Source organism: Heptranchias perlo, chromosome 21 (genome assembly GCF_035084215.1).
Source record: "Heptranchias perlo isolate sHepPer1 chromosome 21, sHepPer1.hap1, whole genome shotgun sequence".
NCBI lineage: Eukaryota > Metazoa > Chordata > Chondrichthyes > Hexanchiformes > Hexanchidae > Heptranchias > Heptranchias perlo.
The window spans coordinates 31,755,685-31,780,177 of record NC_090345.1 but is presented as its reverse complement, the minus strand read 5'-3'; the positions used below and the strand labels follow the sequence as shown (position 1 = coordinate 31,780,177).

Sequence of the window (24,493 nt, the reverse complement as noted above, 5' to 3'; positions counted from 1 at the left end):
GTTAAAAGAAGTCCTTTTCTCTCTTCCATAGATCAATGATGTCGGGCAATAACTAAAACACTAAAACTTGGAATGGTCCTATTTGCACTGGTCTGTTTCCCCTCCCCCCTTTTCCCCAAAAAACACAATTTGTCTGATGGTGAAAACAACACCCCTGGCAGAACCTTGGAGGCCAGTCACTCAACCACCCTTTCAACTGGCAAGTGGTGCATGGTGCAAAGGAAACAGGAGCAACACATCTCAGAAAATGGGAAGGGGGTGAGTGAGATTTTGCTTCAGATTTTGCCAGATTCTGCAGCAAAATGGGAATGTAATTTAAACACTGACTAAAGAGGAATTTGGAGAACATTAAAAATCGTACCCAAATACTTTACGTTATATCTCACCCAGAATGGCAATGAATTTTTGACACTTTTAGCCATTCCCTCGGAACATAATTATAAGGATAAAAACCATATACATATTTTTTTTTTTCCCTGTTTCACAACTAGGTAATTCTAGTTGTTAATGCAATAGGGGTGTAACGTTGGCTGACACGTGTGATAAATTGCAACAATTATTTAATCATTAGTAGAATAATGTGTATGTTTTATCTCTTGCTTTCCATCGTATTTATAATTTTTCACACTGTATGGTGTATAACATTTCAGGACTTCAGCCATGCATGGTATAAAAACAGGCACTACGTAACTGCACATCATGCAACTGTGGCAATGATGCAATATGAAACAAAACATAACTAATCATTTTTCCATATACTTATTTTGGAAAAAAAAGCTCAATTTCTATGTATTTTTATGACAGAAGGTAACCCAAGAAGATCTGAATAATTTCTAACATTTTAATGAACAGCAGCAAATGCAATAAAATTATAGACACAACAGAGTGAACTTAAACTTCTACGAATATTTTCGTTATCATCATTCCAATAAGAAAATTAAATTTCTGTTATAAATTATCACAGAATAAAGTTGTCTAATGCAGGCCCTGCAACAATTCTGGCAAATGTTAAGTTTCCCTCCTTCTCAGCTTTGCCACTCTATTCTTTTTGAGGTAAAATCTCTCCCTTCAGTTCAGTCTTTTAATAAAGCAGTTCACCGTTATCTTTTAAATGACTAAAAATGCACTCACAGAGAATGCAATTTCTGTGGCGTTCTCAGTGTTGTTTGTGGTGCTGCCAGGAACCTTTGTAAATTGGCTGTTGGGACTAAATAGGGCCAAGCTTGTTTTAAGAGGTTTTCAAATAAATAAAACCAAATAACATCACGTCATTCCTGGCCAATCAAGTGTGATGTTTACTTGCACAGAAAGACAATATTTAATTGTTGATTGCTGCCAGTTGATCGAACCGTCAAGCAGCTAGGGCCTGCATAATCTAACAGCAACTGCCAACTGGAACAATCCACTTGGCAAAGGGGGAACTTTTCAAGAGCTAATAGTTACAAGTTTACATATAAAATTTAACCTGTTGGCTCCTGAGAGATTTCCTCCTCTGCTGAGTGAATTGATGGCTTATAAAAACTTTCTAATTATATATGGAAGTATTACAGCTGTAAAAGAGAAAATTATTTTGTCAGTAAATCACTCTCTTTGGGTCACATAAAATGATGAGATTTTATTTTCCAGTAAAAGAAAGCACTTTTACAGCCATAATACTGGTCTAGTGTCAATCTCATTTTTTAAAAACACATCCTTTCTTGTCACAGGTTGCAAAGGGTAATGGAAAAACTTGATGATTGCAATGCCCATGGCAAGCATGGAGTTTGCAGAAGTAAATGGAAAATAAAAATTTTAAACAATTTGGGGAGGCTCACCAGTGGGAAAAACTGGACAACTATTTATTACTAACAAAACAAAAAGTGCGAGAGTTTTTTCAAAGGCAAAACACTCCCAATCTATCCATGGAATGAAGGGATGAAGATCTTCTCCTTCTGATGGCTGGAAAGGTCCCATTTGAAATGAGTTTGGGCAGTCACAGCTCAATTCCTACTGCACATGAGGCCTCATCTCAAAGCTGTCCACTAACTGGCACTAAATTTGCAATCTTACTCAAAACCCCCCCCCACAAGATCAACTAGTGTGAGTAATGAAAATTTCACACTGGTGCAGTCAGGGATACTTTTCTGGGGTTGGACCTAAGGGACAGCATTGGTGCAGAGCAGAGAGAACTTTATTCTTCAATTGGCTGAGTTATATCTGACCTGCAAGGCCTGATCCTCACACTGTTTGCTTGAAATAGAGAAATGTTTCATTTCCTAATGCTAACATCCCTCGCTTTAATAAGCACAAAAAATCATCAAAGAAAATTGTCTAGATGACCTTCCTAAATTAAGCAATCTGCATTTTAAGAACATCACCCAGCTTTGTTACAGTGATGGTGTGGTACGATAAAGTTTATTAAATATTAATTCAGCATTTTACCAAAGTAGAACATGAGGCAAAGTCACCATTGAAGTATCTCAGGTAGCCATAGCATATAAAATGATATATCCATTCTGCCAAAATTTTCAACACACTTATCTGACTATTCACCGAAAATTTTATTTTTGATATTTAATGAAGACCTTTAAACAGCCTAGATGTGACATAAACATTCTTCCTGCCAATTTTCTCTTTCTTTATCTCTTTCTCAGATGAAAGCACTAACTTGTGCGGAAGTGCAGTTCTAACAGCGGCTGGTGGCCCTCTGGTACCTCATCCAAGTGGCCATTGATCTTATGTGACCATGCTGAATAGACACTTTGGTTGAAGCATCCCTGTCTTCACTCAACTTCTAGACACATGCATATTTCAGTAGAGATCATTTGCAGTCAACCCTGGCTGATTTATCCCCTCCCTAACTCAGGTGCACTGAAGACAATTGTAGCACCCAAGCTGATGCCAAACCAAGATTGTGAGGTGGGCACTTAATTTTATACATGCCATCCATTTTGATATTTTGCTAATAATGGGGCATAGCATGATGACATGTACAGTTTTGGAGTAAAGACAATCTTACAGTCAATGGATTAAGAAATAATAACCCTGATACCAAATACATATTTAAACGTATACATCATTCATTTTCAGTCCATGTAACTCATCAAGTCCAGAAGCTATGACCAAGTCTTTGGGGTGGGATATATAGCAGTTTAAATGATCTGTAATCTAATTTTTTCACTTAATACTGGTATAATGAGATAGGTCCAGATAAGCACTGCTCTTATATCTGAAATCATGATTCTCTTTTCACTAAAGTTGTAGCATCTCCAAATGAGCAGAACAACTGTTCATGCCAAGGCCAGAGCCCACAACAAGAATATTGGGAAAATGGGTATTTTTTAAAATTTGAAAATTTCTTTATATCTTCATTTAAAAGTCAAAAATGACAATGAAGGCATGAAATGTTAAACATGTGAAAATATAAGATCAGATCACTGAATATTAATTTTTCCCTGCACCATACCAGCTGGCATAAACCACTTTGCATTCTTGTAGAAGCTGGCCCCTCCGTGTCAGACTTTATGCCAAAGTCATACATAAGGAGATGCGCCTGCATGTTTATGATCTATAATGTATCAGTGTGTAATTTGTTTCTGCTGCACTATTGATGAGTTTTACGAAAGATAAATGTAGGATTATTTATGACTCAGCTGTGTTGCCTGCTGGTTTTCACTCTGTGGGGTCACCCAAGGTGACTGGCCACTTGGGTGAGTTACCAGAGGGCTGAGGCCACTGTGGAACTGCACTCCAGCACGAGTTAATGCTTTCCTGAGAGGAAGAGAAAAAGAGGAGGATACTGGGGTTGGGGGGGAGGGGGGGATTTTTGTGTCTTTTAAACAGCCTGGTCATGCCATCATTAAATAGACATGCCATGAACTTCCACAGGGGTTCCCCTCATTGCCTGTCGTAACTTTGCCGGAACGTCCCAGGAAACCCTGAAGAAACAGCGTAAATGGTGTTACGGCGGATGATGGGGTGAACTCCCACAGAAATTCAACCCCATAAAATATTAATGCATTAAGCTAAACCTCCAAATCTAGACTGAAGGCATATAGTAGCATATAGATATAATCATACAAGGAACTACCTTCTCAATTACTCAGCCATATTATTGACTATATTGCCAGTTAATGGCCAGCAACTTTCAAATGCTGAGAACTCTTATACAGTCATAATCTTCAAGTGACCATGACAGTGGCAGTTATAAAATCCATCTTTTCTGGACAACTATATTTAAATTCTGCATTTATTAACAATAATGTGCAACAAAAAAATACTTTTATTTAGGCTCAATCAAAGTATTTCGGGTGGGCAACTGGTCGGTGGGATGCAAATGAGGCCTAGGAGTTAAATTTAGCCTGGGCCTCAATTTGATGCCATTAGGGGTGGATTTGAAGCTCCTCCCCTCCCACTCACCTGAAACCTGCACCCAGTTAAAATGCCCTCTCATATCTTACTATTGTGGATAAATTCATTGTGAATAGCGTATTCTGTTAGTCAAGCCTTAGATTCACTGCAGGTTCTGATTGTGATAGCTGTTGGGCCACCCATGTTAAAATATTTTACCATTTCAAGGTTGCCCCCAGCATACAGTGTGATTCAGTTTTTTCATTCATGTCAGAGCTGTGATAATCCCACAATAACCCAAAGCAGCCCTCAATAAGCACAGTAAGCTAAAAATTCCTTCTGGAGTGGGGGGGGCGGAAATATTTTGGGGCAGGACTTCTGCCCGCTTCTTTGCTGTGTCATTGATCCAGGGATGGAGTCATTTAAATATTTGTGACAAGTGCCCACACCTGTAGCAACGCAACAGAGGCACCTACCCTGGTAGGGGATGGAAGTCGGAGTGCCAACCCCGTCACTCTGAAAGTGGCACCCAAGGCCGAGAATGGCCCAAAGAAAAATTGACACTGAATTTTTATCCTTGCCCTCAGGGAGATGGAGTAGCTACTTTGAAGAAGTAATTGTGTGACTAGGGCTCTTTTCAAACTGTGGGAGGCCTTAAGGCCCAAATGGAATCGATGCTTGCTCTCAACAGGTGTAAGTCCTGCTGGGCCTATCACGGTCAAGCTGGACAGAAATCCTGTGGTAGCCTGGGAACAACTCCAGACACGCCCCCAAAGTCGATCACTGGTGTAATAGGGGGTGGGCTTAAGAAACGTCCACCTCAACCTCCTGCACATCATCATTTATTGGGGAACTTCTGAGGAGTGAAAACCCAATGAATCAGGTTCTGCCCAAATCAGTTTCCTCCCACTGGGATTACGATATAGATCCACACTCCTCCAGACCAGAATTTCAAACCCTATTCTGACCAAAGTTATCACCAGTGACATTACAGCATTTCAAGCAAATGGATCATTTTGGATTGTGATATTTCTAATTATTTTCTGTCACAAAATAAAGTACCTAGCAAGGGACGAGCAATTAATCACAATTGTCAAAATGGTAAATCTGGAATAAGTCTCTCGCAAATAAATATTGTAACACATCCTTGATACCCAAAAAACAATTACAAGGATAAACAGTATAAATGACATGGCAGTACTGGCACATGGAAGTACACCACTTGCACTGTGAACTTTATCATTCACTTGTGCCTGTGGTTTTCTCAGTTACTCAATGTAATCTTATTCAACAAGATATTTCTATACACCACTGCTTCCTATTGTGTATCATCTTGTTATATAAAGAAGTCTTTCATGTTGCATGATTATCTGGATTTTCAGAATTTTCTCCATTATACAATTGTTGGTTATTGAATTCAATCTGATAATTGTCTCATAAAAACAGGGAGTTTTCATTTTTTCCAAACCACTGAAGCTACTGGGTGGTGGAGAGGAATGTGGCAAGGCTAGATGGCCAACCCAAAAATCTCCAGCGGAAAGCTGGATCTTTAAGGCTGCCTGTGTCTTTGCCTAGAAACTGAGTAGCTTTTCTTCCCTTATTCAGCTACCAGTTCTGGGAAAAGCCAAAAGGGAAACATTTAGATTGGAGGGTCTTTGAAATGTGGTGACAGTTGACTGATGAGCATCCATAAAATGACAAAGAATTGTTGTGTGCAGCCTGTGCATCACATAGCCTCTCCCTGGGAAACTAATTGCTTTGAATTGTTAATGGTAACATTATTTTTCTGGCAATCATTTCTTTAGAATACGCAAAATGAGCATGAAACAGCTCTTTTGACTAGACATAAAAGTTAAATGTCCCAATGTTGATCAAATTAACTTCAGCTATGTGACAATGGACTATATTTGTGAGACAATAATGGCAGGGACAAAGAGCTGCTTTATGCCAAGATTTCACAGTTGTAATGTAAAAATGTTGCAGTTGAACTAGGCCAGAGAACATTCAAAAGGCAAACAGAAGAGTACTGTCACTTTTTAGAAATCTAGCTACACAGACCTGAATACACAGGACAATTTCAGGAAGTTTCAATGGTTGGCACATCGAAGCAAGCAAGCATCCTGGATCGGACTGCTACTAGAATTATGATGCAGAATGAATTAAGTACAGAGCAAAGATACAGGTGAATCAGAGCAAACTATTCTGCTGAATTACATTTCTCAAGTTCATAATCTCTGCTTCAGTGGTACCATTAGTCATGTATTTTAAATTGGTTTTAAAACGTTTGAAAGGCTCAGTTGAGCCAATGTGCAGAAATTCATCAGCAAGAAGTAGAATATTTTAGGTTCTGATGTTGTCCAGACACTGAAGTGAACAATAAACTAAAAGGATATGGATCTGCTTAAATTGCCTCTTCCAAAACTGTTTATGTATACACTACTAGCGAGAAGCACTTTGGTGCTAAAACACGGTTTTAAGCAAGTTGAAAGGCTCGAGAAAAGACAATCACTCCTTTCTGAATGGAGTTAAAGCTGCCCTAGTTCATGCAGATAAGTAATTCAAAAGCCCAGCTTGAAACTTCTCTTGTGTGATTATCTGACACCACATAGCTACTGTAGCTCGGCTGGAAATGTAGATCTACACAGCTTTTAAGAGAGATTAAAGCTGAAAAAGAGGTTTACACCATAGATGCTCTCACTTTCTCTTTCCTACTGTCGGCAGGAGTAATGATAAACAATGGCCAAAGATGGTTCCCAAAACCTTCTGAATGGCTACACTGTTGGTGGCAGCATTCATTCAAACTGAGCCCAGTGTATTGTCCCCTCTATCAGTGGATCAGAATAGAGTTTGCTGGTGGCTGCCAAAAGGTTAGCTGCACTGATGAAAGGAGTTTCCCATTATTCACTGCTCTACAGAGCTTTCCTATTATGCCTCCCTGCCACCGTTCATGATGGAGGTCCGGATCCGCGGCTGGATGATCAGCCAGAATAATTGATTTGTGCAAATGAAGCCCACAATTGTAGCACAACATAAAATCTACTTTCCCCAAAGACAAATGATTTTGCCAGATCTGGTGTTGTCACATTCTAATGATATACATTATAAAACTTCTGACCCAAAAGTGAAAAATACTACAAACCTCTCAGTACATTGTGGGAGGTCCTAACTGGGGAGCCATTCGTTAAAAGGAGACAGCATCGTCATCTAAAATGCCAACAGCTTTATAGTCTGTCAATTAATCTTTTGCAATTCTTTAACAATTTTGGTACGACACTTGGAAATGCTTCCAGTCATAGTTCTGATACTGCTACTTTTACTCTCAAGGAACTTGAGGGAATTGTTCCTCTGTCTCAGTTATCACTTGATTACTGGAGATTTCTGAATGACTTAAGCCACTGTTTTACGCTGCACATTTGACATTAGTGCAACGCAGTCATCTGCACAGCACCAAAGGCAAACGTTGCGATTTCAGAGTTTCGCATCAATATCAAGACCACCTTGGAGTGATGTTACTGCACCACTGCGCATCAACAGCAGATAATGCATAGCTGACATTTTAAACTTGAAAGTTAAAACAGAACCCAGAAGGTCTTTGAAATTGGCTTTAAATTCCCACTGACGGAAAACAGATGATTATCTTGTCAGCTCATCTCTATCATTGAAAATTTCACCAACATTCAGAGGCAAGATAGCAGAATTGTAAGCCCATGTTTAATTGCAATCTGCTTTTCCTAATGGTGACATGGTGAATGTGGGCAGCGTCGTGCTGAGGCTTACATTATATTTTCAGAACTACTCCAGTTATTGCAACAAGTGGCGCAGTTTAATCAGTGTATTTATAGGAGAATCTGGCTTAAAGTTTTCCATTTCTTGTTTTATAACAGAATAATCTCACTAAACATGAAAAATGCACATTTAACCACAACTAAGAGCAATTTTTTTTCCCCTACGCATAACCATTACTGTTCATTACACTGCGGGTGAAGTTTTCACTTCCTCACTTGGCAGGAACGGAACGGGCGAGCAGGCAAAAGAAAGTGGCTCCATTTCCGTTCTCACCAATCTTAACGCCACAGATTTTGGCGGCGGATGAGGCTCCCAAACTCAGGCGGGATTCTCGTGCGTAAATGCTAATTGAGGCCCTATGATGTCAGTAGGACTCCAATGGCACTTTAATCCCATCCTTACCTCGCCCCAACCACCCTGCACAGTGACACCTGGTCTGAAGGCAGTGCAGGCCCTCCAAAGTAAGCAAAATCAAGTTCTCTTGTGGAAACCACAAGGAGAGTATGGTCCTCTGCTACCCCAGACTCCCTCCCCATCTGCGAGACAACCCTCTCAGCGACTTACCTGCGTGCTTTCCTGTAGTGCCAGCGGATGGCTCCGGCTCCTCTCCAGCTCATCGACCAGGTGCCACTCCCCATCTGTTTTGGGTGGCAGCTGACCAGCAGCGTGTAGATGAGGCCCCGATGTTAACATACCCTGGGCCTGAAATGTATACCAGTGGGTTGTTTCGTGCTGGCATTGCCCACCCACCTGCCCATAGCCTGTGTCCTGTGAAATTCCACCCCTGTTTGTCTGTACAGTATTTGCACCCTACTGGCTGAAGCACATCCTGCACTATGTTCAATGACTTGACAATACAGATGATCCAACTCCTACCACTGAACAATAGCTGGAGAGCACTGATATGAATTACATTCGGTGAATAGTTTTGATGTCATGTGTTTGATCATTATCATTCCTGGATGATGTCCAAGTCTCCGCTCTGCATTGTTCTAATATTCAAACACATATTAATAGTTTTGGGAAAAACTAATGGTTCAGTAACCTTTTAAAATTAACAAAAAAAGAGATATTTACTTCACTTAAGGGGTAGGTTCACATAGATGTTATTTTCTTAAAACAATAGTTAACTCAAAAGCACCAATTTCAAGATAAAATAGAACTCCTTATTAGCATAATTGTAGTTAAAAGCTAGTTTTTGTTTTCAAAAAATTTGTACCTGCTGCCCACAGGAACTGATGTATATTTTGGGATAAAGAAAAGTGGAAGGAAGTATACCATAATATAGAGATCTGGTGGGGGGGGCGGGGTCTAGATAAATAGACCTTTAAAGGTGCGAGTGCAGACAGAAAAGGCCACAAAAAGGCAAATAGGACTCTGGGTTTTATATGGAGAAGTATTAAATATAAAAGCAAGAAAGTGATGTTGAATTTGTACAAGACGCTGCAAGCATTGCATGGAGTTCTTGGAATTCCATTATAGAAAGGATATGAAGGGCAGATTCCTTGCTCTCACACTTCCAGCAGGGGCAGTGTTCGCAGGGAGCGCATGACTCTGCCCCAGCAATTTCCCGCCATATGCTCCCTGCACGTCATTCCCCATTAGAAGCAAGGAAGTGCAGAATCATCCCTTTAAAGCCATAAAAAGGTACACAAAGGTTCAACAGAATGATGCCAGGAATGAGAGGTTACAGTGATAATGAAAGGCTAAAAAATATGGGTGTTTGGAATATTGGAACAAAGAAGGTTATGGAGGCTTTCAAAATGGTCTGAGAAGGTAAATAATGAAAGATTATTTCGGGGTGAGGGGGGGATATAGACTGAGGATTATCACTTGAAGAATGAAGGGAGAAGTTATAAGATTTTTTTTCACACAGAGAGTCATTTGCACTTTACCACAAATGGCCATTGAGTCAGAGAGAAAAGGATAATTTAAAAGGGAATAGAATAAGTATTTGAAAAGGAAGAATATGAAAGGATATGCAGAAAGGGCATAGAATGAGATTAGAGTAGTTAGGTCCAGTTGAAGAGGTAGCATTGGCATAAAGGGCCAAATGGCCTCCTTCTGGATTATAAATTCTATAATTCTACGAATGTTGATCTACAGAAGCCAGTGAAGTACTATATAACTAAGAGAAAAAGGGCAATGCAATCAGTTTAGATGTCTGACACATTGGGCGTGATTTTAGTTCCGAGCCAGGAACCCAGCATGCCCACAGATATTTGTGTGGGGCACCCGGAAGCCAAATGAGTGTGTTGCAATCTACAATCGCAACTCAACTGAAGGTAAGTATTTGTGCTTCCGGGTTCCCCACGCACCATGCAGCCAGATTGACAGGCTAGCTGCCTGTCAGAAGTAAATGAAGCCACGAATCGGAGAGGAGGGAGGGAGGGAGGGAGGGAGAGATTGTGGGCCGTGGAAGAAATCGGAGGGGTGGGGGAGGTGCACGACATCAGGTGGGCCTTGGAGAAAATCGGGGGTACCGCATCGGGAGGTCCAGCATTGGGAGGACGGCCCAGCATTGGGAGCGGGGCTACAGCATCCGTGGTGGGGGGGGAGGGGTCGGCCGACTGTAGGGCTCCGATCATGTCAGGTAAGGTTGTTGGACCTGGATGAAGCACTCCTGCTCTTCTGGGCCAACAGGCAGTGCAATAAAAACACTCACCTCATGGATCCAGCCCTTCCCGCCTGCTTTCACCTGACGTGAATCAGAAACGATGGGAAACCCAGACAGGGAAGGTTAAATTTGTTTGACATTTCTAATACCCCAAAAATTAAATGCCTCAACTGTTGCAATGAGGTACATTGTCCCTTTGAGTATTGGCCCACCGGCCTTAAGTGGGGACGGGACTTTTGGGTTTCTGTTGTGCGCACGCATCCTAACGCGCCTGAGTTAAACCCGGAAGTGGACGGAGTCCCGCTCCAAAAAAGAACCACTTTGACTGCCCACCCACCCCCAACCCACCCGTTCTTGTGGGTTAAAATTACCCCCATTGTTTATTACAGTTTATTCATTTTCTGATTTCTATTAGTTTTATAACAATAACTTTAAGGTTATTAAGAGAAGCAAGATTAATAAACCATGGATCCTGTCCTTTTCATGGACTTGTAATCACTATAGGTTGTAGAACAGTTTCACTTTTGCTGAGTAGTTTGGGTAATCTGTCTCTACGAGTATGAAATTGAGTGTTTCGCAGCTTACAGTGGGAGCAGGAAAGGCAGGCAGATAAGATAAACAGAATCAAAAAAGCAAAAATAAATAAAAATGAGAAAGAAAAAAGTAAAAGGGAAACAAAGCAATTTAATATGCCACCGCAACTCCTGCCAGGGGAGCAATGTCCACTCGTTACACTTTGCCGAAATCTTAGTGACAACCCTGATGAAGTACTGGAATGATCAAATATCAGTTTGAGGACTTGATTATGTTTTTACAACAGTAACATAATTCAAATTTGTCTGATGCTGAAACTCAGGGACTAAGATGGGTCCTTTAGACAATGATTGACCTGTTTGAAATTAAGTGCTGCAGATTAATCACAGGAGTACAGTGATCAGTACAGAGTCAAGGCTGTCCAATGTGGAAATAAGATGGAGGGAGGTAACCTGCCTCAATACAGAAAATAAAGAGAAATAAACTGAGATATTTGGGATGCACAAACAATATTGAACACGCAAGAATCCTACAAGAACTTGTATGGCATCAGTGCATCAAACACCGAGAAGCTGACTGAAGTAGGATGACTTGCAAAGATCCTGAAGTGAATGGAAGCAACTGGAAGAAGAAAATTGACAGGTTCTGATGGAAGAGAGAGAGTTACATGACAGATACTTCTGGCCTCATACACTTCACAGTGTGTAGAGAACCAAGACTAGGCATACACAGTGTCAACCTGCTTCACTATCTTAGGAGTTTCGATTCAAAAGCAAATAACATGCTTCCAGTGCATTCTAGAGACGCAATGATAGAAGTCACAATTGGTGATGTTATTGTACAAATGCACAACATGCTTGTAGCAAATTGCTCTCTTCGTTGATTTAATAGAGGCATTAATCCATTTATTTTAAGCAGATAAATGCCTCAATTAAAATAGCAGAAAGAGAGATTTAGTGCAAGTGTATTAAATGTAGAATAACATTGCCAACACTAATCTATAATCCCTAAAGCAAAAAAGGATAGGGTGGATATGGGAAAGCGGAGAAATAATATAGAAAGTATTAACATATAGCATAAAGAAAGTTGATCTTAACACGCCTTTACTGGACTTGGACAATCTAAACCTCTGAAAAGAAACCCTTCAGTAGACTCTAGTCTGATGGATATAAGATAGCTTTTTTATAGCTGAGCCTTTTTAAGTTATGCTTGGAGAAAAGTAGCTCTGGCCAAACATTCAGGTTTTAATGTATCCGATGCTATTAATTTTAATACTGTCCATTACTCATAGTTACTTTATGCTTGCAGTCATTTTTGCTTTGTTAAATTTGAATGGTTCCCAACAGAATTCAACTCTATACTGGTTGACTTCCGCAATAAGAAATGATTCAGTATAATTGTTTGCCAGGCGTCAAATTGCAGATTAACCTACACTTATTGCAGCTTTAAACAATACTTAAGTTCTACTCATTGAAAAAACCACAGCGTTCTGGCACTCAGGAGGCAAGGTTTGCCAACATAGCTTTGAGACCTTAGGCGGAACTTTCAACTCCGGCAGGAGCGTTAAACGGTTGGTCGCGGATCGGCCCATTCTACACCCTGCCTGATTTTCATTTTCCTTCAATGGGCGGCCGATCCGATAAACCCCTTTAATGCCCCTGCTGAAGTTAAATGTTCCACCCCTTGTAATCTTTCAATTGGCAATTTACTGATTATATTTTTATCATATGTTAAAAATCAAATCCAGTTAAATGGGCACTGTTGTCATGAAAAACTGTTTGGCAACCCTTTTTTTTTGTTTTGGGGAGGGGAAAGGGCATACATTATTTTCAACACAAGACGTCACACACAAGTAGGCCAATGATGCATTTCAATGCAATTTACATCATTATGCTATGTGCTTATAAGTAAATGAAGAAACACATGCCAAATATTTTTCAGGAAGATGGCAACCCTTTAACACTATCTCCCAATACTGAACTTGATCCAGTCAGCAGTATAAACCATGCAAATAAAATAAAGCTTTTCAGGAGCTGGCCACCATCTCCAACCAAACGATTTTCAAAAATGTAAGAAGTCACTTGGTTTCAGGCTATAAAATATAAAGTAGATATAGTGCTTACCTATCCAGCACATAAGTGAGAGCTTTCTGTCGGGTTCCTGAGTAGACAGATGGGCTTGTTTCCCAAGCAATTAAATTGGAAGCATCATGGAAAAGATGAATGTTCACCAAGTCAAAGGCACTGTCAAGAAAATAACCATCACACAAGTGAATCATCATGCAAGTGCTCTTATGATCATGACAGAATTTAGAAAATGGTAGTGTTGCATATCAAACTGCCATAATAAGAGCTTTACAAAGACATTTGTATTTCTGAACATGCCCTCTGCACATGCTGGGATTAACTATTATGGTTAATAAAATAATAAAATTGTTTCAATTATGACGCTTGCCCATTTTCCTTGACAATATTCATATTTGCTTACTAAGCATGCTGCCGCGGTCGTTTTAATGGAGAATTGCTTTTAAACAATACATAGTAAGTAAACACTGATATCTATCACCACGCAGATGGAACCTCATTATACCTGTCAGCTCACACCTTATATATTGAATGTTATTGTCATCTAATCCATGAAAAGTAAATAATGCACCCCTATGTACATACTTTGGAGAGCAGCTTCACAATAAGAATGACACAATCATAAAAATGTGCCATTTCATACATTAGTTTATTAAGTGTTATTAAAAATCTGTAAACCCGAGCTTCATTATTTTAAGTGTTTTACAGCCTGCATCTAGAAGCACTCTCAGGCGACGGATTTATGAGGAGAACTGAGGTAGCATTTTTACACAAAAAATAAAAATAAAACAGGAAAAAAAAATCATTTTCACCTTGTTCAGAAAATGCCATTCATTAAGAAATAGTCCCTTGCTGAAATAATTCCTTTCATTCAGCTTTCTAAAGTTCAGTATTAGCATCAATGAACATTCACAGTACCTCCAGACCAGTAAAATATTAGCTGGGATACCAAAGTTAAATTGTAGGGACTGCAGGTATTGACCTCTTCTTATCATGTGAAGATCCTCACTATGAATAATACCTACTCAGATCACACTTTTACCATAGGCAGATCAACGCAGGGTGTTGTTATCCAATAATGAACTCTGATATTTGTAGGGCACAAATAAAACAACGTAGAAATGACCATCTTTTCACCATTCAGAGATGATTACCGAATTGTAATGTGTAATTAGGGACAACAGAACTATCATGTCAACAAAACTACTTGGTGGGCTCCTATAGGAGATAAATATGTATAATGACGGGCTACAACCCCTACTAGAAACTATTTTTTGAACTTAATTAAAATCATACAGCTCCCATGATAGCCCAGTGGGTATGTGCATCACATTATGCACTGCTCAGCCATTTAGCCCAGGAAGGTCCCGAGTCCCTGATCTATTTGGAGTTAATCCATCTCAACTGAGATAATAGTGTGGGGATTACAGCTGGCCTTGAAATCGCTGGCATTGGGAGCGGGGGAGCAAGAAAATTGGGCAGGATTCTAGGGCCTGGTGGCTATCCAGTTACCCTTGCTGGAAAGTAGGCATGTGTGTGTGTTAGGTGAGGACCAGATTGGACATCTGTGATGCCTGTATATGGTTAAATATTTACTGACAATTACTGCCTGGGCTTACATATAAGGAATAATCACACAGCAAGTTACTAGAGTGCTGCTGGGCCTGTGGAACTATATATCAATGAGTCGCTGGAGTAATGTTATGAAATTGCGCTCCCAGTACACGGTGCATTTTGGGGATTCAGGCGTTTCCCCCAATGATTTTCTCTCTATTAAAGTTAATATGCACTTCTAATGGGTCAAGCTCCTCACCTGGAGTGCAAATTATTGCCCAGTTGACAATTGGGTGGCTTGCTAGGTTACCTCAGAGAGCATAATGAATCAACCACATAATGTGGGTCTGAAGCCACATGCAACCCAGAAAGGGTAGGAGTGGCAGGTTCCCTTCCCTGAAGGACATTAGTGAACCAGTTGGGTTCTTACAACAACTCGGCAACTTTCATGGTAATTTTTTCTGGGTCCTTCCTACAAATGACCAGATTTATTGAATTCATTTTCACAACTTGCCATGGTGGGATTTGAATTCATGGGGATAAATTTTAACTTCCAGAAGGGAGCAGAGGTGGGGGGAGGGGGAAGATTTCCGGAAGGTAAGTGGACGGGTCACGAACTGCTGAGAAGAGGTTCGGGGGGCCCCGGGGGCTGAGAAGAAGATTGTGGGGGTGGGGGGGGTGGGGGGTGAGAAGAAGATCAGAGGATGCATGAAGAGTCGGAGGTAGGTGGGGATCCACCATGTTGGGGGGCCATCATCGGGGGGTGGGGCGGGGGCGATCGCGGGGGTCCTGTTGGCCAGGTGAGCTTGTTGGGCCTGGAAGAAGCACTCCTGCTCCTCTGAGCCCACGAGCAGTGCAATAAAGGCACTCACCTCATGGATCTGGCGCTTCCCGCCTGCTTTCACCTGACGTAAATTGAAAGCGGTGAGAAACTAGAACAGATACGGTTAAACTTATTTTATTATTCCAATACACAAAATATTAAATACCTCAAGTACCTCAATGAGATATACTGCCCTTTTAAGTATCAGCCTGCTGGCTTTAAGTGGTGTCTGCTCTCTACACGCAGGCAAACCTGCCTGGGTTAAACCCAAAAGCAGGCTTGTTGGAACCGGGATGTGGTCCTGCTTTGAAAACGGAGTATTTTTACTCCTCACCCACCCCCAATCCACCCGTTCTTGGGGGTTAAAATTTACCCCATGAACTCTGGTTCGGTACCATAAATGTACACCTATTGGTCCAGAATGTCCACGGGGGAGGGGGATTGTCTTGATGTCCTGCCCTAGTTTTGGCGGGAGATTGGCCAAATTCCTAACGAGGGATTTAGCCATTTTCAACTGTTTACGCCAATCTCCCGGCAAAGTTACAACATGAGATCGAGACAATTCCCTGTAAATTCAGGGCCGTTTTCTTCAGGATAGGAGGGGAGGAAGGGGATTAAAAAACAAGCACAGTTCAAACGTGTGAAAATTGACCATTCTTCACAGGGTTAAGTGATTTCCTTCTCACTGTGATATAAAATGAGTTTGTGATCATTTATGTTGAAAAGGCAACTATTAAGCCTTTGAAATTCCTATCAGTCCGGATCAGTTGGCCTTAATTCTGGATGTCTGGTCAGAAAATCGTTGACCAAGAATGAAATGATTAGAAATGAACTATATTAAATATTGTTTAGTACCTCGATCTAGAGAGCTAACCCAGTGAATAGCTAATCCTTACAAATTAGGAAGCTCTGAGGTTTGATTGTCAGTCTGTGCTGAGTTGGCTGATCTTAACTCGGGCAATGCTGAACATTGCAATTGGTCTCAGTGTCCCAGGCCTAGGAAGGGGAAAATTAATCAGGGTGCCCAATCCCAATCACTATCCAATGGCCTCTGCTGGACACATGCATGAGTGGGCATTGAGTGAGGACAGAATTGGGCTTGATTGTGATACACCCTGTGGTTCAATGGCCTGGTATAGGATCAAAGGTAAAGAATGGTCGTTTGGGTGTGGTGCAGTAGTCAGCAGGAAGTCAATGTCTTAAGGGAGGAGGGGTGGAAAATTGGTGAGAAAAAGATTAAAATTGTTATCTCAAATTAACACTAACCCTGGATTATTTCACATAACCTTCATATCCATGCCATTCATTTTATTGTCAGCAGGTTGTGGTTAAATATGGCAACATTGTCAAAATTAACAATTTTGTAGTTTTTAATCGTGGCAACATGATCTAAACAATGACATCATATATAATCAACCGGCCAAAAATGGTAGACAAGATACATTGAAGAAAGGAAAGAAAGTCAAGAGAGTTCTTTTAGTTCAAAGTCGTCTCACCTAAGCTCTCCCTAAAAAATATGCCTCAGTTATAGCATGTTGTCAATTTTCTAGGTTTGGTGGGCTGAATGGCCTACTCCTTTTCCTACATTCAGAGAGACCAACATTACAAGTCTCCTTCCCTTCTCACCCACTGTAGTGACCTCAGTAATGGGAAGAGGCCACCTGCAACCTGGAACTGAATTGAACCTCCACAGGCCTGGAAATCAATTCGGAGTGACCCAAATCAGAAACACACTTTACTATCTGGGTACTGCTGCAGGATCTGCCAAGAGTGATTTTTCTGCCCTCCCAAGTCAAAAAGCCCCATGAAAAAATGTACAAAATTACATGTTTTTGGAACAAATGATACGGCATGGCGTACCAGAAGCTTCTAGAACCCTTTGTTCTTAAATGGAAGGTTGTCCATTAGTATGTCAGGAAACATTTTTTCCATAGGTATTTTATTAGCCAAGAGGAATTATAGTATAGGTTAGTGCAGTACCTTGGACTTTTAATCAGAGGTCAATCTGAAATATCAGTCACAGATGACTTTCAGAACTTGGTTACCACTCTAAGGGTGAATGTTTTTGGACCAGGAGAGCAGAAAAAGCATCTCGCAGTAGTGGAGCACTCTATCTCAGAAGAGGGAAAGAAAATCATGAGGAAAACCATCTGATGTTGGCTGATCTGATCATCTGGGCCATCGAGCCTGTTCAGCCTCACAATTTTTATTAGCCATGACAACTCTACCTTTTTAATCCAAATTCTCCTCCTTATCTTCATATCCCTTAATACCTTTACTTCCCAACTAATTATCTATCTTGTTTTTAAAGAGTGGTCCATAGCTCAGAACATCCCACACTCCTATCTGAAGGAAGAATTTCACAGCAGAATAACAACTTGGAGGTTTTTAAAGACTGCAGTATTGTTAATACAGTGAAGTTTTGCTATGGATCACTTCTGTGGCTTACAGCGGAAGAAATTTTGTGGGTAAATACTGAAAAATGAAATTATGAAAAGATTCCTTACTTGATAATTCCACACCCATTTGCTGCCATTGAATTAAGGTAAATCAAGTACTTAAAATGTAGGGCGAAAATGCCAGACGCATTATGTAAAATATTGCCAGGGCTGATGGATTAACCCTTTCAATCACAAATGCAGTTTCAAGGACGTATGGTGTGGCAAATGACAGTGGAATGACTGACAAAGGTCAGGATGTCAAATCATGACTCTACCCAATCTGTACCTCTACTGTCATTAAATAAATTTCAAATTAGTGCAAAAGTTAAAAATAAAAGGACTGGAACATACCAATCAGTGACACTCCATCGTGTTCTGATGAAGCCTTTTCTGGACCACTTAGACTATTAATAAAAAAACAAGGTAAGACGTCAATTTAACATTGTTAAGAGGAACAAAGTACAATCTTCACAGAGTGGAAGCCGAGTCTAAGCATTGACACGAGCTTGTTTTTTCCCAAACAAATCCTGAGCTATCAGAGATATTGCACACGTCATTTATAACACAAGCACAGTGGAAGACTATCAAAATGCAGCGGAAAATTACTGAGCCAGAAAAGAAAAGGCATTTGATTTATTTGTGTGGCAATAATTTATCTTTGGTTATAAATCACTGTAATCACACGCAGTTCATTCCACTAGATGGAAGGAAAGTAACAGCTCGGCAAAGAAATTAATCACCCCACACTCACTATACTTAGAGAAGATGCAACTGCAACATACCTCAACACAAACATTTACACAAAACTGACAAGGAAAAGGGGAGACTCATTTTGTACTGTCAGAATATTGTGTATTATTCCATAACTCTGCTGGATCGAAGTTCAGCATAACCATGAAATTCACAGCACACTGGGCATCTGGCTCATATCCTGTAGCAGTTAAAGGTCAAAATTCAAAGTATTTACAAGCACCATTGCTTCATTTAAGAGAAACACAAATTGAAGATGAGAGGCCTGAGATATTTTTTTAACCAGCAGCTAAGGGATGAGGAACAAATCTGTACAGTGACAGCCATTTAGTGTCATCAGTTGGATGCTGCAAGCATTTCCCTTTCATAAAACCCATGTTCATGTGATCATCTCTTCATATGAACTTTTTTCAGTCCATCAGCTTGCTAGCAATTAATTCGACAAGTGTACCAGGCTTAGACATTAATTCTGTACTTTAGTGGGGTTCATGCGTACATATGCAAAAGTACAGTCAGTACAGTGGAATCCTGTTACAAAGATCAATTGGCCAGTAGCCCACATGATCAGTATAACTGACTGATCAGTATATCAGAAGGTAGCAATCCATGATGTGTTCTGGTGATCCTATGATCCATAGTGTATGCTGTACTGCTGAGCAGTGGTGCCTGGCAATCACTGACACTTGTAACAATTGATTAAATAGCTGCTCAGCCTCTCCTCTTTGATGTGCTGGTGAGAATGTTAGTGCTGTAAAAAGAACGTTAGTATTTTTACTTTGTCATTGCTCTTAACTCAAAACTGACATTCTGAGTGGAGCACTGCTCAGCTGTTTAAAGTGCTGGTGAGTGCAGAGCAGCATTGCACCATGAATGGTGTCGAAACAGCGAAGGAGGAAGCAGAAAGAAGCCTAAGAGTCTTTGTAGATTTGATGCTAAACATGTCCAACTAATGCAGAGCAGCCACCAACAAAGCCAATAGTAGCCAAAACAGTAGAACAGACGTCAGAGGAGGTAATGATCAAACTATATGGTGCTCTGGTTAGACCACACCTTGAATACTGGTCGCCAAGAAATAAGAGAGACACTCAAGCACTGGAGTTAGTGCAGAGAAGAGTTACTAGGCTGATCCCCAGTGTCAGCAGTCTGAGTTATGAGGAAAGAATGGAGAAACTTGGGCTTTTCAGCTTAGAAATGAGGTGTCTGAGAGGTGATCTTACAGGAGATTACAAGATTGTTAATGGTGCAGAAACAGTTAACCTGGAGTATTAATTTAAATTAAACTGCAGAAGTAAAACTATGGGAAATGGGTTGAAAAGGTAATTTTAGGCCTGATATCATAAATTCTTCATGCAAAGAGTGATCAATATGAGGAATAAACTTCCAGAGAGGATAGTGGAGGCAAAAAGCCCTGGAATCATTTAAGAAACAATTGGATGCTACAATGAAGGGGAAAGGCGTAAGGGTCTCTGGATAGATGAATTAAGATGGGCCGAATGGCCTTCCTCATCCTTTATTATCTTGTGATCCTCCAGATCCTAGTTAATGACAATCAGCAGCCCATTGGTAAGATCATTACCCATTCATACACTAGACTGTGTAGATTAACAATGTTACAATTGAAGGAAGTGACTTTCAAAAATGGGGAACTCTCGCAAAAGTGATAACTATTATTGAGCTCCACTGATCACTATAAATTATTGCAATAACAGAACAAGATGAACTGTGGTTCTTGAAAGCATAATTTGATTATTATAAATGACTGATCACTACAAGCAGTCACTGTTATAATAGAATTCCACTGTCATAAAAACACACAAATATTAAGTAAAATAAAATGACAGAGACTTGCAATGATAGAATGATCAACCAAAAAAGGGAAAAACAAATCATTTTTACATTTCCCATTATTAATTACAATGCGCTAGATTGACTAGCTTTTTCACCCATTCACAGTAAATCGGCAGGAATGTCTTTCAAAACAACAGGTTTTTCTTTTGTTTTAGAAAATAGCCACTTCAGTTAGTAAAGAAAGAACTTGCATTTTCTAGTGCCTTTCACGACCTCAGGATGTCCCAAAGCGCTTTAGAGCCAAAGAATAACTTTTGAAGTGTAGTCACTGTTGTAATATAGGAATTGTATGATCAATTGGGAGCTCCTCAACCTTTGATTGTACTATTCTGAAAGTGTTTTGCACATATTCAGTAAATGGTATGAAATAATTCAATTAAAGGGTTGCCCAAATATTGAGCAGTCACTAGACAGGGACGAAAAGCTGCCACTACCAGTCAGCAACTAACAACCCACACAAAACCAATCAACTCGCTCAAATATTTTTTCAACTTCTTTTTGAAAATCATTTTGCTTTGCAAACCATTGGTAAAATATCCCTAAAATGAAGGCCCCGATATTCATCTCCTATGTGCCCAAGGAAAGCTCAGTTTTCAGACACAAAGGAGAAGAAAAAAGGATGGAGAACGATGACACTGGTCTCTGCCCCCTTTACTTTACCCTTGGATTTCCGTGCTTTTCCCAAGAGGGGTGGATAGAGTACCTGCATCTACAACAGGCGCAGGCATTGTAATGACTTGGAATTGAGCAGCAGGGAGCACAACAACAGCTCCCATCTCATTTTCCTCCAGGAACACGCATTGGGAATCCATTTGGAGGAGGGCCTGAAGAAGCTGTCGTTAGCCCTTGCCCCTGGCCCCCCTCTGATTAGAGGGGCTGAGAGAGGCAGGCAGCAAAGCCAAAGAGCCGAAGAAAGTAAGAGGCCTCTTTATCCCACAGGATCCTCAGGGCTGAAGGCATGGGCCCAATATTAGCACCCGCTATCGGGTGCGTACCTGGCGGGGGGGCTCCGAAAATCGAGGAATCCCGGAGCGGGTCGGGAGCCCGGCTCCAACCCGCCCACTTCCGGGTTCCCCACAGACGCGCTGACGTGCGCGCGTAGCCCCCGCATGTGGGACTCCCTCAGGCAATTAAAGCCGGCGGGGAGCCACTTGACAGTATTTATTCTGCTATTTCAGGTCCTTAACAGACCTGATTAAGGGAATATTTCAGGAGGGGTGGGATTTTGCAAACAACTGGGACTGTTTCCCATACTGGGGGAAACACTCCCAGTTCAAATGGACGTGTTGCAGCCATCAGCCTGTGGCAGCTGCAAAGGTCCATTTGACAGGTGTGGGGGGGGGGTGTGGGGAGACCCTCACTCATTGCAGGAGGCCACTCTGTCACTTTGGACAAAGTTTGGCCTCCACCACCCTCCTCCTGACAATGAAATTCACCAACTTGCACACTTACCCCGGGGTCCAGACACATGTACCTGCCTTGCGGACCCCCTCAGATGTACATCTTCCGGATGGGGGCCGCCGTAGCTGCAGTCATGACCTCCTCGGAGGGCGAACAGCATCACCAGCCTCGCCGTCCACCTCTGACACGTGGAGCTCCACAACACAGTGCTGTGACACATCCACCTGCACAGCAGGAGGGAGGGCAAAGGCAAAGAGAGATGCTTCGCAGAGGGCACTACCCTCCCCACAGGGTCCACAGACTGAGGCTCAGCTTCCTGGACCTCTCTGAGCAGCAGTGCACACGGAGGCTCAGAGTCACTCGACATGTAGTCGTGGACATCTGCAGCCTCCTTCATGCCGAGCTGCTCCCGGCTGGCCCGAGCACCATCTTCTTACCTGTCGCTGTCAAAGTCACCACTGCCCTCAACAACTTCTCCTCCGGATCCTTCCAGGGTGCCACCGGAGACATCGCCGACGTCTCTCAGTCGTCTGCACAAAAGAGCCCTGCAAATACACCTACACCCACTCTGCAGTGACACAGTGGGTGGCATCAGGTGTGGGTCTTCATTGTGATCCTCAGGAAAGGGCATTATTTCACAAACCAGACAAGATTTGCAAAGACGTGGCAGTAGTGGTGCCAATATAATATGTGATGTGAGTTGGTCAAAAATTAAATATAAGTAAAAACCATGACAAACCCTCAAACACCCTTGTGCATCCCCTTCATGCTCACAACACGTTTGCCTTACGCTTCCTACTGCACATATGTGATGCATGCCCTGTGGCTGCAGCACAGGTAGTGGCAGGTTGAGTGAGGCTGACCGTGAAAGAGATGCATGAGAGGGTGAGTATGAGATAGAGCCATGAGATTGTATGAGGATTGGGTTGAGTGGTAGTGGTGGGATGAGTGCTGGCGGGGTGAGTAAGTGCAGGTAAGATGAGGATGAGGTTTGAGTGGGTGTGAGGAGTGATGTGATAGAGTAGTGTTGGCAGTGCAGAAGGAGATGTGGGGTGGGGCGGTGATGTGGCAGACGGAGTGTAGGGGAATGAGTAAGTGTACTCACTTTGGCTGACCTACTTAGGTCATTGCAGCGCCTCCTGCACTGTATGCAGGTGCGCGATATGTTGGTGGTGCAGGTGACCCCCTCTGCCACCTTGAGCCAGGCCTTCCTGGTGGCAGAGGCAGGCCGCTTCCTCCCGCCCACCGGGGGGCAGTCCTCCCCCTCCTCCTCACCCCATCCAATGATTCCTGAAGTGAGGCATCATTAACCTGGAAGCAGCCTTCCCCCTGGGCTGCTCCATGCTGTAATTTTTCCTATTTGTTGCAGCATCAGTCAGTGGAGGACTGCCCCTTTAAATAGAGCTCCTCCAGCTGACAGAGCTTACTGCGCACGCGAAGTCCGCCCGACACGCAGCTCAGCAGTGGGGAACCCGGAAGACCGGGTAAGTGGATCCAATTAGACTGCGATCGCGCGCGGGGCAGACTGATTTCACCGATAGCCCCCCCGCCGCGAACCCGCAGCCCTCCTAATATCGAGCCCATTATGGTTGTTGTGTTTCAAAGGCAGCTGGCGGCAATTACTGCTTCTGCAGACCTAGCAGTGGCTGCTTCTCATCCCTTAATTGTGGTTGCAGATGCTTGGCGGAGGGGTGGGCCTGTGCCCGCATCACTTTAATGAACTGAATCCACAAATCCAGATGGGATCAGGACCCGGCAGGTGCAGCACACTTCAGGTGTTTGCACAATCCCAAGCTGAGCTACCTTCCTCATATCTATTCCATTCTCAAGGTCACTTTGTTCTACCTCGATGACATAACCTGTATCTGCCCTACGTCTCATCATCTGCTGCTGGCCAACTTCTCATATGTTCTCCTAGAAGCCTTCCCTGCCTCCAACCTCCACAAATTACAATTCATTGAGTGCCATTGCTCACATTCTCACCTACATAAAACCCTGCATTTTCATTTCCTCTACACTTACCAAGCTCGACTGGCTACCTGTCTTTATGTCTTACAGACTGTCTTGTCAAAGGGGAGACTGCATTTCACATTAGGTGAGGAACCAAGCTAACAATGACAGACTGTGTGATTCGTTCAGTTTTGTGTGTAATTGACAGTTATTTTCGAATGTGATTAATAGCTATTCAAATCCACGCTGTCTCTATAACTATTCTCAGGGATATTTAAGGAGATGTAGCTTTTCGAGTCCGAGAGACAGTTCAGAATTTCCAAGAGGTACAGTTCTGACTAGCACAGGTCCCACTGTAAAGCTAAAACACGACAAA

The 24,493-nt window shown here is 41.9% G+C and overlaps 1 protein-coding gene across 1 annotated transcript in view; it reads right to left on the bottom strand.

The window, feature by feature from the left end:
* The window catches only part of inpp5a (inositol polyphosphate-5-phosphatase A), a 471,549-nt gene that overhangs the window by 100,181 nt on the left and 346,875 nt on the right, over positions 1–24,493 (bottom strand). The window contains exons 7-8 of the mRNA XM_068002421.1: positions 18,520–18,572; positions 13,390–13,509 (exon numbers count right to left, since the gene is read on the bottom strand). Of these exons, the coding sequence (XP_067858522.1) occupies positions 13,390–13,509; positions 18,520–18,572 (173 nt within the window). The remainder of the gene's footprint in view (positions 1–13,389; positions 13,510–18,519; positions 18,573–24,493) is intronic.